An 18,199-nucleotide genomic window follows, 5' to 3' on the forward strand; every position below is an offset into this window, starting at 1 on the left:
GAAACTGTGGGGGAGATCAGCTTTCTGTGATTAAAGCTTGAGCTCACTCCTAGAGTCTGGAAGGGGAGGGGCATGGGTTCACTAATTGAAAAACACTTGGTACATAATCAAGTGACCTGGCATTGGCAAGACTGGCATTGGTAAGGGATAACCCTCCACCATTGCTGTTGACTGCCCCCACAGACCCCCTCACTTCTTCACTCTGTGTCTAGATCCGCCCACAATCTTAGGCCTGGGTAGGTGTTGTACCAAAAGCAACAATCGGGGGCAGATCAGTGGCTGACCAATCAATGTTTGAGTGGTGTTTACCTCAGTGGACCTTCCCTGAATGTGGTGACATTGGGCTTTCACCAGCTCTCTAGCCAGCTGTCCATTAAATACCACTGGTTGGGGATTTTCCATATTGTGTGACCTCCTCTCTCAATTATATTGACTTTTTTTTTAGGAAAACCCACCTCTATTATCCCTCATTTTGTTTGTTTATTTTTGGACTTTTTTGTTATAATGTCATTTCTGTGAACTGCAGTGGGTTAACGTAGAAGCATTATTTCAGGAAAAAATACTAGCATATGTGAAATAATTTACCAACTTATCATGAGTCAAATAAATTTGGAAATTTCATAGTTATTGCAATTACTAATGTTAAGAGAATCTATCAAAATAGAGCAATTTTGAGAAAAGAATATCTGAACGTGGTAGAAATATAGTTTCCTCAGTACATCACTCATGAAAACAAATGAGAAAAAATTTCTCTATACTGAGAAAGAATGAAAAAACTATTAGAATTACACTGAAGGCAAAAAGATATAAGCGCAAATCACTTAGCCAGTAGTAACTTGTACGTAAGATATAGAAGTTAGTATAGCTTCAAGGCACCAAATACTATCGTGGCTGATGTGATTGTTACCTTACTCAACTTTCCACCCTACACAGCACTGTAAATTCCTCCCCCCAACCCCTCCAAACTCTTAATTCGTTTCACAGTCAAAAATCTATCAAGCTCGGGCTTGAATATGTTCATTGATCCTGCTTCTACTGCATGCTGGGAAAGAAGATTACAAATACCAACAAACATCTCCATCTTAAGTGAGATACCTTGATGTTGGAACAATGTTGATATAATGGTAATCCAGTCTTGTCATGATGTAAGGGAGAGTGTATCCTTTCTTACCCTGCAGGAAGGTCACCTGTTCAGTGTGGTTCATCCAATCTTGGACCTTATCTTTGCCCAAGAACAGGTCACAAAAAGGCCAAATAGCTTAACACTGTCATTGAGAAAATGTTAGATTTCAACAGCAAATGTAATAGCAGAACGTTTAGCGCAATATAATCACCAGAGAGAGCATGGCTTCAAGAAGGGTAAACCATCCCTGACAGATTAGAGTTCTTTAAGGAGGTAACCAGCCAAATAGATAAAGGGGAACCAGTGTTTATAATCTCTTTGAATTTTCAAAAGGTGTTCAATAAAGTCCTGCACATCAGGCTAATTAATAAGATGAGATGTCAAGATTTTATGAGTAGTATATTAGCTAACTAATTGGATTGGCTAACTAATAGAACTGAGAATTGGGATAAAAAGGCATTTTTAGGCCTGCCATCTATAACTGCTGGAAAGCAACTGTGATCAGTACTGGAGGCATATTATTTATGATATATAGTTATATATTAGTGTCTTTGAGGAAAACAAATGTACAATCACTATGTTTGTGAATGATACAAAATGAGGTGGGAAGTCTAGTAGTAAGGATGACACAACATCTACAGAGGGATACAAACCGATTAAGTGAGTGTGTAAAAACTTGGCAAGTGGAATATAATGTGGAAAGTGAGAGGTTGGCAGGAAGAATAGAAGAATACAATGTTGCTTAAATGGAGAAAGCTGCAACACAAAGAAATCTGGGGACTCTCATGCATGAATCACAAAAAGCTAGCATCTAAGTTCAGTGGGTAATGGGAAGGCAAATGAATGTTGGCCTTTATTTCAAATGGTATGGAGTAGATATAAAAATAGGAAAGTCTATTAGGCATGTATCAGATTACAGCTAGAATGTTATGAACAATTTTAGTCCCCTTATCTAAGGGCATTGGAGGCAGCCTATTGAGGATTCACTAAGTTGATTCTGGGTATTTTCTTGAGAGAGGTTGACAGGTTGGGCTTGTACTCAATGAAATGAAGGAGGAGGAGAGGAGAGTATGTGGCTGAAAATGCACAATTCTCCATCACTACAATCCAATTCAAGCACAAGTGATGTTCATCAATTTTTTATAATCTGTTATGAGTCCTGTAATGATTGGTGAGTGACATAGCAGCATGTGTGAATTGATTGGAAGTTTTGTTGTGAAATGTACAGAAGTGGCTGAGGCCATAGGGTAATTTTTCATTGGAAAGGAACTGCAGTGGAACCTGGCAGTCATCTGAGTCACTGAGAAGCCCTTCACAGAACCACACTGCCCTCCTCACTGGTATGAGCAAGAGGCTAGAAAATGTTTCCTAAACATTATGTACTTCATGCCCTTGGCCAGCAAGACATTGCTGGAAGGGATTCTATCAATACAGCCATAAGTCAATCACCAAAAGAAAGTAAAGGTGGCACCAGTCATTGTTGACGCATGGAATATACACATCCTCTTTGACAGCATCACAACCGACAGACCTGAGAGGAGAACTATTTTTGTAAACAGCTGGCTAATTACATTGTCCAGATTGATACTCTTCCATGAGAAGGGTCACTACCTGAGGAAGGTCAGCTTAACCAGACAGAAAACAAGTAAAATACAGCTGCAAGTTGGCATTATGCCTATACCTTCAGCTAAGCTGGAACTTAAAAGAAACTGATATCCCACTCCCTACAGTTTTACAAAAGAGGCATAAGTTGATGCAGAGGCACAAGGAATAGAACACTAAACCAATTACATCTTCCTTTAAATATTTGGTTATAATTTATAATGCTGTTGAGAATATATTTCATGTGACTGAGAATTATTTTAGTATAGTCTAAGTAAATTGCTGGCAAGTCTTTGAGTCGGGCTGTAATACTTCACACACTTGTTTGGCTTACCTGATCAGCTGGGATAATTGCCCTTCCTCTTCTTTTTCCATCTTCTGATTACTTTACTTCTGCAAAAAATACCATCAGAGATTAGAATAGTAGAATATTTACAATTCAGAAGCCATTTATTCAGGCCATCAAAATGGATCTCCGCTAATGCTAGTAAATTAATTAAACCCCACTATCTTTTCTTGTGCCTGTGAATTCTTGCTCTTCAGGTGCTTATGCAATTCCCTTTTGCAAGCCACAATTAAATCTGCCTCCCCTGCCACTTCAGGCAATGCATTTCAACTTGGGCAGGAGAAAACAATATTTTATAACATTCTCAGGTGGTACGTTAGGACTCCTCCTTACCTATCTAAACTTGCTTCAATACTCCATGATATATTTCAAGAGAATTTAGATCAAGCAGTATTATTATCACTTCCTTTTTGACCCATTTGTAGGGGTGAACTGGCCTGTGTCAAAACCAGAGAAGCAAGTATTAGCCCAACTCTTGCCATCTCACTATGCCAACTTTCTTAAAGTTGTTGATTGTTAGTAAATGAAATTTACGCAGTTTTAATCAATGCTCTTGGAATTAAGCAACAAGTGACACTGAAATGATGTAGATCTGTTACATATTTGCATATCAAGTAATCAGATCTCTTATGATTTTTTGTTTGATACGTAATACCATTGGAAATGAGACAGGAGAAGATGTCAGGGAGTTTTGGGAATTTGGGAAGTTGAAATTTGACAATGAAGGAAGGGGGTAGGATTAAGAACAGCTGCAGCTGGATTAAAGCAAAGAATTGCACATGAAGAATGGCTAAAACCTGCGTGGTTTGGGAGCTTTAGACCTGGGCGTGTTTGTGAGCTTTTGTTATGACGATAGTAAAAAATGGAATCATTTGGTGAAATTTTGTTTTAGAACTGGGTCAACACTAGCTTTGGCAACATTCACTCTGGGGGGAAAAAAAAAATTGATACTTTTTAAAATTTATTTCTGCCTGAATCATCCTCAGTTGTGAAACTGTAATTTTGTATGGATAGAACTAGCTAGTTCCCTCCCTTGAAGACATTTGTGAATTAGTTGGATATTCATTGTCAGTTCAGAACTTTGCTGGTAATTTTTCTGTTCCAGCCAATATATCATCAGATTATTGAACAATTTCTGTTCAGTACCTTAACCATTATTCTGATATGATCCTACCATTAGTAATGCTGAGTAAGATAAGGGCCCATGGTGTTAGAGGCAATGTGCTAGCATGGATAGAAGCTTGACTGTCTGCCAGAAAACAGAGAGTTGGGATAAAAGGGCCTTTCTCAGGATGGCAGCTGGTGATGAGTGGTGTTCTGCAAGGCTGAGTGTTGGGACCATTATACATTAACGATCTAGATGAAGGAACTGAGGGTATTTTGGCTAAATTTGCAGATGATACAAAGATAGGTAGAGGGACAGATGGTATTGAGGAGGCGGAGAGGTTAGGAGAGTGGGCAAACAAGTGGCAGATGGAATACAATGTGAGAAAATGTCAGGTCATGCACTTTACTAGGAAGAATGAAGACATGTACTATTTTCTAAATGGGGAGAAAATTCAGAAGTCTGAAGTTCAAAGAGACTTGGGAGTTCTAGTCCAGGATCTCCTCAAGATAAACTTACAGGTTGAGGTAGTAGTTCAGAAGGCAAATGCTATGTTGGCATTTATTTCAAGAGGACTTGAATATAAAAGCAGCGATGTACTCCTGAGGCTCTGTAAGGCTCGAGTCAGACCACATTGGAGTATTGTGCGCAGTTTTGGGCCCCATATCTCAGGAAGGATGTACTGGCCCTGGAGCGGGTTCAGAGGACATTCATGAGAATGATCCAGGAATGAAAAGCTGAACATATGAGGAACATTTGAGCACTCTGGGTCTATAGTCAATGGAGTTTAGAAGGATGAGGAAAATCTAATTGAAAATTATAGAATACTGAATGGCCTGGACAGATTGGATGCTGTGAAGATGTTTCCATCAGTAGAAGAGACTAGGACTCAAAGGTACAGCCTTAGAGTAAAGGAAATAACTTTTAGAACAGAGATAAAGGGGAAGTTCTGCAGCCAGAGATTGGTGAATCTGTGGAATTCACTGCCACAGAATGGAGGCCTGGTCATTAAGTATATTTAAGACCGAGATAACTAGATTTTTGATTGTCAAGGGGATCAAAGGTTACAGGGAGAAAGCAGGAGAATTGGGTTGAGAAACGTATCAGCCATGATTGAATGGCAGAGCAGACTGGATGGGCTGAATGGCCTAATTTCTGGTCCTATGTCTTATAGTCTTATACTGTACAAATAAGATCCCAGAATGAACACTGGCTTGATCCTGTATCTTTAATTTGTGCAGTTGGCTGACATTGTGGTTAGTCATGGAAACATATTCACATGAGACTTGCAGATGTTTTCTTTAAAAAAGCACAAATGTTGCTTACTAAAAATGGAGCTCTTTGGTTCTGATTGTGGTGTATTGGCACTTGCTGACTGTATCAAATTGCTTTTGATTGATTCAACTTTAATTGTTACACGTTTCATTGATAACTTAGTAGATAAGTAATTTAGGAGAAAATGAGGACAGCAGATGCTGGAGATCAGAGCTGAAAATGTGTTGCTGGAAAAGCGCAGCAGGTCAGGCAGCATCCAAGGAGCAGGAGAATCGATGTTTCGGGCATGAGCCCTTCTTCAGGAATAGATAAGTAATTTGTCATTTAAATATTATTACTATCCCTAGGTGCTGACTTTAGCTAGCAATGAACGTATCTCTTTATCAACTTCCATGCGATTGCTTTTTGAAATCAGTCATCTACATGCAGCAACTCCTGCAACGGTATCCAGGGCTGGTATAATATATGTCAATCCTCAGGATTTAGGGTGGAGTCCGTAAGTACCTAGTATATTTTTACCTGAATCTGAATTCTCTTTACTGTTTCATTTCTTTAGATTATTCTTATATTTGTATCTCAATCTGAATTCTCTTTGCTGTTTCATTTCTTTAAGATTATTCTTATATTCAAATATGTCATCAGTTTTGATTTCTTTGTAGATATGTCACTAGCTGGATTGACACTCGCAAAGCCCAGTCAGAACGAGCTAATCTTACTATACTATTTGACAAGTATGTTCCCTTCTGTCTGGATCAAGTCCGTTGTAATCTTAAAACCATTACTCGAGTTCTGGAGAACAGTATTGTGCAGGTACAAAGTAATATTTTTGAACTCAAGCACAATGTATCAATGGAAGTTTTAAAAGTTTCTTTTCAGTGTGATAATTTTTTTTGATGTAGGTGTTACCATTGTTAAACACAGGAAGAGTCCTTTAGATTCATTAACCTAAGACCTTGGAATTCAGGTTCACGGTTCTCTGAAAGTGGAGTCGCCAGTAGACAGGGCAGTGAAGAAGGCTTTTGGCACAATTGCCTTCACCAGTCAGGGCATTGAGTACAGAATTTAGTAGGCTATGTTGCAGTCATACAGGACATTGGTGAGGCTGCACTTGGAGTATTGCGTTCAGTTTTGGTCACCTTGTTATAGGAAGGATGTTATTAAAGTGGAAGGAAGCAATTTACAAGGATGTTGCCAGGATTCAAGGGTCTGAGTTACAGGGAGAGGTTGGACAAGCTAGGACTACTTTTCTTCAGAGCATAGGAGATTGAGGGGGATTTTATAGAAGAGTATAAGATCATGAGAGGCATGGATAGGGTGAACACACTCAGTCTTTTTCCCAGGATTATGGAATCGAGGATGAGACGGCATCATTTTAAGGTTAGAGGGGAAAGAATAAAAGGGTACCTGAGGGGCAACCTTTTTACACGGAGGATGGTATGCATATCGAATGAGCTGCTAGCGGAAGTGGTTGAGGTGGGTACATTAACAATATTTAGAAAGAATTTGGACAAGTACATGGATCGGAAATGTTTAGAAGGTTATGGGCTAAGTGCAGGGAAATGGGGTTAGCGTGGATGGACATTTTGCTTGGCATGGACCAGTTTGGGCAGAAGGGCTTGTCTCCATGCTATTTACTCTGTGACTCTGGAGTTATACAACACACCAGTGCAACAACCTGCACAGTCTGCCAAAATTTGCATTAAAAACTTTGTTGTGCTAAACTCTAAATTTTAGATTGTTTCATAGAACTATTTTCTTTTTGTAGACTTTATGTTCGCTATTAGACTGCCTATTAACTCCAGAAAATACTCCCCCAGACTCTCCACGTGACATCTACGAGATATACTTTGTTTTTGCTTGTGTCTGGGCTTTTGGTGGAGCATTATTTCAAGATCAAGTAAGTATTGGTACATAATTTCTTTGCTTTAAATTTTAATTTTAAATTCTTTAAGCCAATTTTGACGGTATTAGGCAAGAACTTTCAAAAGCTGATTGGGAGCAGATGTTCGCAGGTAAAGGGAGTCTGGAAAATGGGAAGTCTTCAGAAATGAGATAACGAGAATTCCAAGCCAGTATATTCCAAGCCAGTATATAGGGTGAAAGGAAGGGCAGGTAGGTATAGGGAATGCTGGATGACTAAAGAAATTGAGGGTGTGGTTAAGAAAAAGAAGGAAGCATACGTCAGGTATAGACAGGACAGATCGAATGAATCCTTAGAAGAGTATAAAGGCAGTAGGAGTATACTTAAGGTGAAATCAGGCAAGCAGAAAGGGACATGAGATAGCTTTGGCAAATAGAGTTAAGAAGAACCCAAAGGGTTTTTACAAATACATTAAGGACAAAAGGGTAACTAGGGAGACAATAGGGACCCTCAACAATTTCTTCTTCCAATCCTCCCTTTTCCTCCAGACGAAAGGGGGTAGCCATGGGTTCCAGCTATGCCTGTCTCTTTGTCGGTTACGTTACGTAGAACACTCCATCTTCCAGAATTACACCAGCACCACTCCCTACCTCTTCTACCGCTACATTGATGCATCGGTGCCACCACATGCTCCCACGAGGAGGTTGAACAGTTCACCAATTTCACAAACACATTCCATCCTGACCTCAAATTCACCTGGACCATCTCTGACACCTCCCTCCTCTTCCTAGACCTCTCCATCTCCATCCACGAGGACCGACTCAACACTGACATTTTTTATAAACCCACTGACTCCCACAGATACCTGGATTACACCTCCTCCCACCCTACCTCCTGCAAAAATGCCATCCCGTATTCCCAATTCCTCCGTCTCCACCGCGTCTGCTCCCAGCACAATCAGTTCCACCACAGAACGCACCAGATAGCCGCCTCCTTTAAAGACCGAAATTTCCCCTTCCATGTGGTTGAAGATGCCCTTCAATGCATCTCATCCATGTCCCAGACCTCCGCCCTTGAGCCTCAAACCGCAACAAAGACAGAACCCCCCTGAACTCACCTTCCACCCCACCAACCTCCACATAAATGCATCATCCACTGGCATTTCCGCCACCTACAAACAAACCCCACCACCAGGGATATATTTCCCTCCCCATGCCTATCCACTTTCCGCAAAGACTGTTCCCTCCGTGACTACCTGGTCAGGCCCCCTTACAAGCAACCTTCCCCTCCTGGCACTTTCCCCTGCCACCGCAGGAATTGCAAAACCTGTGCCCATACCACCCCCCTCACCTCCATCCAAAGCTTCAAAGGAGCCTTCTATATCCATCAAAGTTTCACCTGCACTTCCACACATCATTTATTGTATCCGTTACTCCCGATGTGGTCTCCTCTACATTGTGGAGACTGGACGCCTTCTCGCAGAGCGCTTTAGAGAATATCTCTGCAGCACCTGCACCAATCAACCCGATCACCCCTTGGCCGAACATTTCAATTCTCCCTCCCACTCTGCTGAGGACATGTAGGTCCTGGGCCTCCTCCATCGCCATTCCCTCACCACCCGAGGAGCAAGAACGCCTTATGTTCCACCTTCAACTCCAGGGCATCAATGTGGACTTCACCAGTTTCCTCATTTCCCCTCCCACCATCTTACTCCAGTTCCAACCTTCCAGCTCAGCACTGTCGTCATGACCTAACACCTTCAACGTATTGTCTAGCTAACACCAATTGTTACAGTTAACCTGAGAATGCAACTTATAAAAAAACATTTTGTGATTTACACATGAAAGAAGTGAAACTCTCATGGTATTCGAACAGTTAAAGACTCACCAAACAATCAAGGTATTTTTCAATGTATAATTTCAGTTACATCACACTGTAAATCTTTGCTATAAATTCTATGTCTTACAATTGTGTCCTCCACAACCACCTAATGAAAGAGTGACGCTTCGAAAGCTAGTGTGTTTCCAATTAAACCTGTTGGACTATAACCTGATGTTGTGTGATTTTTAACTTAGCTGGATTTATACACTTAATGGTAAGGTCCAAGGGAATATTGCTGAATAAAGAGATCTTGGAGTGCAGGTTGAAAGTGGAGTCGCAGGTAGATAGGATAGTGAAGAATGTGTTTGGTATGCTTTCCTTTATTGGTCAGAATATTGAGTACAGGAATTGGGAGGTCATGTTCCAGCTGTACAGGACATTGGTTAGGCCACTTTTGGAATATTGCATGCAATTCTGGTCTCCTTCCTATCAGAATGATGTTGTGAAACTTGAAAGGGTTCAGAAAAGATTTACAAGGATGTTGCCAAGGTTGGAGGATTTGAGCCATGATCTATATGGACTTCAGTTAGGCATTCAAAAAGGTTCCCCATGGGACTTTGGTTTGCAAGGTTAGATCTCATGGAATACAGGGAGAACTAGCCATTTGGATACAGAACTGGCTCAAAGGTAGAACACAGAGGCAGGTGGTGGAAAGATACTTTTCAGACTGGAGGCCTGTGACCAGTGAAGTGCCACAACGTCGGTGATGGGTCCACTACTTTTCGTCATTTATATAAATAATTTGGGTGTGAGCATAAGAAGTATAGTTAGTACATTTGCGGGTGACACCAAAATTGGAGGTGTAATGGACAGAGAAAAAGGTTACCTCGGTTTACAATGGGATTTTGATCCGATTGGCCAATGGGCTGAGGAGTGGCAGATGGAGTTTAATTTAGATAAATGTGAGATGCTGCATTTTGGGAAAGCAAATCTTAGCAGGATTTATACACTTAATTGTAAGGTCCCAGGGAGTGTTGCTGAACAAAGAGACTTTGTAGTGCAGGTTCATAGCTCCTTGAAAGTGGAGTTGCAGGTAGATAGGATAGTGAAGAAGGCGTGTGGTATGCTTCCCTTTATTCGTCAGAGAATTGAGTATTGGAGTTGGGAGGTCATGTTGCGGCTGTACAGGACATTGTTTAGGCCACGTTTGGAGTATTGTGTTCAGTTCTGGTCTCCTTCCCATCAGAAGAAAATTGTGAAACTTGAAAGGGTTCAGAAAAGATTTAGAAGGATGTTGCTAGGTTTGGAGGATTTGGGTTATGGGAAAGGTTGAATAGGCTGGGGCTGTTTGCCCTGGAGCATCGGAGGCTGAGGGTGACCTTATAGAGGTTTATAAAATCATGAGGGGCATGGATGGGGTAAATAGTTAAGGTATTTTCTGTGGGGTGGGGGGAGTCCAGAACTAGGGGCATAGGTTTAGGGTGAGAGGGAAAAGATTTAAAAGAGACTTAAGGGGCAACTTTTTCACGCAGGTGGTGATGCGTGTGTGGAATAAGCTACCAGAGGAAGTGGTAGAGGCTAGTACAATTGCAGCATTTAAAAGGCATCAGGGTATATGAATAGGAAGGGTTTGGAGGGATATGGGCTGGGTGCTGGCAGGTGGGACAAGATTGGGTTGCGATATCTGGTTGGCATGGACAAGTTGGACCGAAAGGTCTGTTTCCGTGCTGTACATCTCTATGACTCTATGACTCTAAAAGAAAATTTAAACACTGCATCTGGAGGAACTCAGCTACATTGCTGGGTTGTAGCATTACCTTGTCATGCAAGAATGGAATGAGCTGGTTTTTGTTTTTAATTCACTCACTGGATGTGGACATCACTGGCTAGACCAGCATTAATTGCTCATCCCTCAGCAGCAATTAAGAGTTAATCATTTTGCTGTGGGCCTGGAGTCACATGTAGGCCAAACCAGGTAAGGATGAGATATTTTCTCCCCAAAAGGACGTTAGTAAACAAGGTGCTTGGATGACATTGGTCACTGTTCTCATGCATTTCTGGATGTCAGACTGAGAGATCCCACACATGTACTCATTGTTCCCTGGAAGTAGCCTATGGCATAGACGTTCAAAGTGACAGTCACCTTCACAGCCATCAGGAGAGGATAGCTTCTCACCCCTGCAGCCCTCAGCTCTTGAATCTGACATAGTTCTGAGACAGTGTCCTGGACATACAGATCCTGCATTAGCACTGCCCTTCACTCATTCTCACGAAATAGAATTGGGGGTGAACATCTCTCATCTTCACTCATCCTGAGGTCCTCCATCACACTGGTCTGCTGCCGCTCCTGGGCCTGCCATTGGCCCAGGTCATCTTGCTTTTGTATTCACCTTCTTAGGTTGGCATCTATAGAGACCAACATCCCAAAGCAAGGTGCAAGACTTTGGCTAGAAATGATGTATGTTGGGAACATAGGAGTGGAAGAAGTTCTTAGGTCTCAGGAGAATCAATGGTGGCAGACCCTGCAGATGATGGCTATACACACTCATGCATACCATGAAACACATGCAGCATCTTGATCAAGAGAGCCATATCTCCATCATTCATCCAAATTAAGCCTCAGAATGTGCACCAACTTGGTAAAGGTATCACGTCAGCTGAACGACCAACACATTACATTCAAATAAGGACTGTCTCCTGCCTCCAACCCCACTCCATCTCACACCCATGTCAATAATTCAAGTTTTCATTGCATTCAGTGCAAACTGTTGTTATACTTATCAGACAGATACTGAAGTGATGCTTTCCACTCTTGGAAGTTGTACAAATAATGGGTCACCTTTGGACAGCAGTCACCTCTTTGTAACTCTGCTGCTAAATTCAGCATGATTGAGATGCCAATGATAAATTTTCAAGGTAATGCAAATTACCTTTGACCAGCATTTGAACCCTAAGCACATTCACTCGGCATATATTGCCAATTGGTGATGAAGCAATTACAAATTAAAGGTAGCAAATGCCTGATTCACCTGTTTGCCCCTGAAACGTCCTAGCTTCTGTAATGACAACAGTGAAGCTAACCTTGATTGCGGTAAAAACCAATCTGATCTACCCATATCATTTAGGCAGAAACCTGCGGTCCTTTCTTGATCTGGTCTATATGTGACTTAAGACTCACAACAACCTGGTTAACTGGCCTCTGAAATGGCCTAGCAAGCCGATCGATTATGGACATAGAAAATAGGAGCAGAAAATGCCATTTGGTCCTCACGCTTCCTCCACTATTCAATAAAATCATGGCTGATCTATTTGTATTTCAAATTTCACATTCCTCTCTACCTCCAATAAGCTACGATTTTTGAAGACAAGGGAATCAATCTGTCTCTACATTAAAGGTATCAGTGGACACTACTTCCCTCACCTTCTGTGGCAGAAATTTCCAAAGTTGTACAAACCTCCCAAAGAAAAAAACTTGTCCGAACAGAGCCTCAGTTTACAACAGTGTCCCCTTGTCCCAGAGACACAAGAGGAAGCATTCTTTCCATGTCCATTTGATCCCCTTTACGGCATCAAGTCACTCTCACTCTTCTAACTTCCATTGGAAAAAGGTCCAGCCTGTCCAACCAATCCTCATAAGGTAATCCACACATTCCATGTATCAATCTGGTAAACTTCCGTCCACACATTTGCATCCCTAAATCCAGCCCATAAATAAACAGAAACCTAGTAATTTAGCTAGTTTGCAAGTTGGTTCAAAACTGGTCTAATTTATTTTTGTTCTTTCTTCATGGGAAGTGAATGTCACTGATTCTATCTCTATTTGCTCATGGGAGAATGGTGATGAGTTTCTTCCTAAACACTTGCGGTTCTCATAGTGTAGGTACACAAAATTGCTGTTGGGAAGAGAGTTCTCGCTTTTTGATCTAAAGACACTGAAGAATTAATGATATATTTCCAACTTAGGATGTTGTGTGGCTTGGAGGGGAACTTGCAGGTAACCTATGCCACCTTTACCTTTAAAATGGGCTACTATGTCCTGGATAGTGTCAAGCATCATGAGTGTGGTTGGAGATACACAACCCAGGCAAGTGGAGAATACTCTATACTACAATATAATTCAGCAAAGATCTTTGGATGCTGGAGATCTGAAACAAAAACAGAAATTGCTGGTGAAACTCAGCAGGTCTGGCAGCATCTGAGGGGAAAAAGAGTAAACGTTTTGTGAGTTTCTTCATCTGTGAGTTTCACCATCAATTTCTGTATATGACGATGGACATAATTTGAAAAGTCACAGGGTGGGTTACTTGCCACAGAGTTTCCAGTCTATGACCCGTTCTTGTAATTATAGTACTTATGTAGCTAGTTTAGTTTTGTTTTTAGTTTCTTGCGAATGGCAACCCCACATGGTTGCTGGTGGACAATTCAGCAATGTTAATGTCATTAAATGTTAAGGCAAGATGTGTTGACACTCTTCGAGATGGGCGTTGCCTGAATTAATGTTGAGCATTGCTGTTAGTACTATGTATGATTTAAGTGTGCCAGTTATTTTGATCACCTTACTTTTGTAAAAGGACTTTTAAAAATTGATTGGTTAACATAATTGGTATTTTATAAGATCTTAAAAATTAAATTGTTCAAGACGTCCTTTAGATGCAGTATACCCATGCCAGTCTAGTTTTATATTATAGGAAAGAGACAACATTAGTTTATGTTGACGTTCAGTTGTCTTACCAGCTGTATTACTGTTATACAATTGACTAAATTGTGACTGTTTTGTTAAGTAGCTAATTGACTACCGTGGCAAATTTAGTAGATGGTGGACCAAAGAAATGCGAGGCATCAAATTCCCGTCCCAAGGGACAGTCTTTGATTATTATATTGACTCTGACACCAAGAAGTTTACTCTGTGGACAGAAAAAGTTCCGAAGTTTGAAATGGAACCCGATGCCCCTCTACAGGTATGTTTTATCAGAGCAAATTGACAGCAGATTTGTAAACAAAAAGACATCCAAACAGAGCAAAATACCCATTTAGTTGATTCAAATAGGAATTAAGTATTGTATAATTGGCTTTTAACCAACTAAATGACAGCTATTACATGTTGCTTTTCTTTGAAGTAGGACATTGTACTTTTGTTCTGCTAAATTCTGTTACATTAAAAAGTCAAGGTTGATGGTGACTTGAATTGGCATTGATCTGGCCCTTTCAGATCCCAGTTGTACATTTAAATTTTAATGTTTCCATCATTTGTTCCTAAGTGCGAATTAACAGCCTTGATCTTTCTCTTAAGTTTCTTTTCTGAGAAAGGGCTCAAATTTAATTCAACACCGGAGATTTACTGCTTTTCTATATTCCACCAGGCAGAATCAATAATGTGACTGAAGTGAAGAAGATAAAAATTTATGGTATCTTGCAATTTAATGGTTGAAAAGATGCAATTTGAGAGATCATAAATTGTGAAGGAGTTTATGCTTCATTGCCTCTGATTCACTGCTTGCTGTTAGAACTTGATTTGTTACTGTCCATGATGTGTGATTAATGATGTGATCAATGCTTACCTCTGTGCAAGGCTTCATTGCTAATGCTCTTCATTAGAATAAATAAAAGACAGTGATTTTTAAAAAAACTTTGAAATATAAAATTGCAGTTCTTTCCATTGCAGATTAGCTTTCTTAGGCACTGCCTTCAAAATGTCCACCCACATTGCATTGCTTGTGTTTTTGGAACTTTACAGAAACTTCAATTAGCCTTTATAATCACCATTACAGAACGAGAGAAAATAATACTGGATTGGCAAGATGCAGGCTGCATCGTTGGCGATCCAACAACCATTGATTATATTTAGCTGGACAAAATAAATTAAATTGGAGCAGTTTTGAAATAGCTTGTGGACAAATGGTGTAAATTACAAACATCACAGAAAATTAAGACGTTTTGCTTTATCTACTATAACTGGCAGAAACATTTCATTCTGAACTCAAATCTTTCTGTATAATGTTTAAACATCATACTCTAAAAGTTAAACAAATATAAAATATGCTAATTATCATATTTATTATTTAAATCTGTCTTGTATGTTGCACAAAGAATAATCTTCAAAAAATATTGTAAGACCATTGAAATTATTTTTTGGATTTACCAGGATTTGTGTTAAATGTGCAACATTTTCACTATGCCCACACTGCCTGTTTCAGCACATGTTCAGACATATAGCTACACATTTCAAGTCAGTCTTTTATCTTTTTATTTTGATTTCTTAAAGAAACATTAAAGCTTCTTCACACATGCTTAAAATGGTAAAAGTATGTCGTGCTTTATTAACATCACCTACAATAATCCTTCTTTATAAGGATTTGATTTGCCACAGCCTTGAATGAAACATCAACTTTTAAAAAAAAAATTCTTGCATTCATTAAAAATCTCATAAAAGACCCTATTACAACTTATTTGTCACCTGACCTATTGCGTACAAGTATTTTTAAAGCCAGTGTGTTTCCAGAGTTCTTATTGGAAGCAATTTTAGGATATCGAGTGGAAAAAAATCAGCCTGCCAACACTTGTCTCTCAGTTTGTGGACTTGAGATCCAATGAAAACTGGAAAGCACAATCTAAGCTGTCACTTCATTGTAGTACTGAGGAAAGGATGCATTGTCTGATGTGCCACCTTTTGTGTGAGACATTAAGCAGAGACACTGTTTGCTTGTTCTAGGTGGATGCAAAAGATTCTGTCCTGCAATTTATAGAAAAGTAGTGAGATTTCCTGGTATTCTATTCCAAAAGTAATCAAATTATTAACTGGTTATTTAAATATTTTACTGTGTATAGAACTTTTTATGCAAATTGACTATTTTATTTGCTTATAGGTGTGTTTTCTCCCAAAAAGTGTCAATGCATAAAAATGCTTTTAAATTAAACAGATTTCTTATTATAATGAATGAAATATATCCTCTTGCAAGGCCTTATTTAATTGGTGGTACTTTACAGCAACAGTACTGGACTGTTTCAGATGTTGTATTTTCTTCTGTAAATAGGATGTACTAGTTCACACTCAAGAAACTGTCGGCCTTAAGTATTTCATTGATTTACTAGTGAGGAAGGGAAAACCGGTGATGTTAGTTGGAAATGCAGGGGTAGGAAAGACTCTCCTTGTATCAGAAGAAGTTTCAAAGCTAATTGAAGAATATATTATAACTAAAGTTCCTTTCAACTACTACACAACATCTGCCATGCTCCAGAGTAAGTAGTTTTGTCTTCCACTTATCTTAAAGATAATTACATTAACTAGTTAGAGAAATAAAAATATATTTCTATCTAAATTACATTATTGATTTGAATTCCTTTAATAATAGTGTAGGAGCACAAGTTTAAGATTAATTATTGCTGACTTGCCGTGCATTCTAGAATGAATTGACATTATGGTCTGGCTACTATTCACACCCCAGAACAAGGAAGAGAAGCGTGCATGAGTTTTTGATATGCATGGTTTGATTATAGCCATTGTACATGAATGGGTGTCCATCTGGCAGGTTATTCACAGTATTTTAAACAGATCAATGAAACTGGTCATCTCATTCAATTTTAAAACTTTGTGGGGTAGTAATTCTTGACTGTCAGCTGTATTTGATGCAAAAAATATGGGTCAGACTTGAGAGTAGGATTGAAACAAAGCACCTTTGTAGTCCTTTTGATGGACAGCTGTGTGACCAGGGAGGCTCCCAATTATAGCGTTAAATTGACCTATCTACCTCCTCACTCAGCCATCACCCAGCAGAGGGGTTGGGATAGTTCACTTCCGTAATTGTCTTGGGGTCACACAACAACTGAAGAACCATTTTTGGGATTTGAGCTTTGAAATAACGTTAGGAGAAGCAGATTAATTTATTTTAAATATGTGTAATGAAGGACATTTTCAAAACCATTTTCAAAATTTTCTGCATAATACTATTCATTTGTTTACTTTAAGTTACTTTATAATGTAAGTCTCCTTTTGACAGACTGTACACTCAATTCACCAGCTGATTATGAGGATTACCTGATGACTTAGGCTGCAGTATGCCTTTTAAAAACTACTGCCCATGATGTATCTATCTATCTTCAAGAATTCTCAGTTGATATTATTTTAGAACAGAGTAATTGCAACATCTGCAATTTGTCTGTCTGTCCAAATCTTCACCCCAGACATTGCTGGCAGTTCCAACTGTCAAGAATCATTACCTCACCATGTCAATCACCTAGAAGGTTCTACGTTTGACAGTTTTATCACTGAACACTTTAAATAACATGAGCCAATTCATGTTCAATAACCACCTCTTGACCATGAATATTAATTGCCTCCAGCACATGCCTCCGAACAAGGCACTATTATTAAAACAGGTGATAATTCCTATCAGGTGTTAGAAAGCAACAATTGATAGTTGATCATAATGCAGTTCATAGTGTTACTAGCAAGAGAAATTGAAAATCAAAACTACATTTTTTCAGTATTTTTTTTTACCTTGAATGGTAATATGCTTTGATTGCCATGCTGTAGAGAATTGTAGTCATACAAAATGATGTCTTAATTATTGTTATGGCAATTTTGCTGTACAGACTTGGATGGCCCTTCTATGACACATTATGCATGCCTTCAGAAAACAGTGTCATATGTAAGCAGGTGACTTCACAATGAAGGGGCTTGCATGATACAGATTGATTCTGTGGCATCAAAATTTAGCTTCAGCTTTGATATGAAGCAATATCATCATTGTGCATGAAGGTCACCTGTTCTTCCTTTCACTTTGGCTCAGCTTCATTCCTTTCATAATGGCTGAAACTGAGGATTAATTTGTTATAACTACTCACACCACAGAATAAGCGTATGTGTAAATGCCAGCAGAGGAAGGACTTAACGCTCAAATCTTTAATTCATAGCTGATTGTTTCAAATCCTCTAGATTTGAATCAAAAATCCCATTGTAATTTTTAAATTATTTAATTTCTACAATTATCAAAAAATAATTCAGAGCTGTTAAACATAGTTTTTTTTACTACTTTGTAGTAATATAAATTATTTTGTGAATATTGAAAA

General features: G+C 39.4%; 1 protein-coding gene across 1 annotated transcript in view; it reads left to right on the forward strand.

The window, feature by feature from the left end:
• Nucleotides 1-18,199, forward strand: part of dnah9l (dynein, axonemal, heavy polypeptide 9 like) — a 432,311-nt gene that overhangs the window by 199,592 nt on the left and 214,520 nt on the right. The window contains exons 43-47 of the mRNA XM_043693603.2: nt 5,799-5,947; nt 6,111-6,261; nt 7,217-7,348; nt 13,918-14,091; nt 16,165-16,369. Of these exons, the coding sequence (XP_043549538.2) occupies nt 5,799-5,947; nt 6,111-6,261; nt 7,217-7,348; nt 13,918-14,091; nt 16,165-16,369 (811 nt within the window). The remainder of the gene's footprint in view (nt 1-5,798; nt 5,948-6,110; nt 6,262-7,216; nt 7,349-13,917; nt 14,092-16,164; nt 16,370-18,199) is intronic.

This window comes from Chiloscyllium plagiosum, unplaced genomic scaffold (assembly GCF_037043375.1).
Source record: "Chiloscyllium plagiosum isolate Xiang-an unplaced genomic scaffold, Cpla_swu_hap1 HiC_scaffold_7, whole genome shotgun sequence".
NCBI lineage: Eukaryota > Metazoa > Chordata > Chondrichthyes > Orectolobiformes > Hemiscylliidae > Chiloscyllium > Chiloscyllium plagiosum.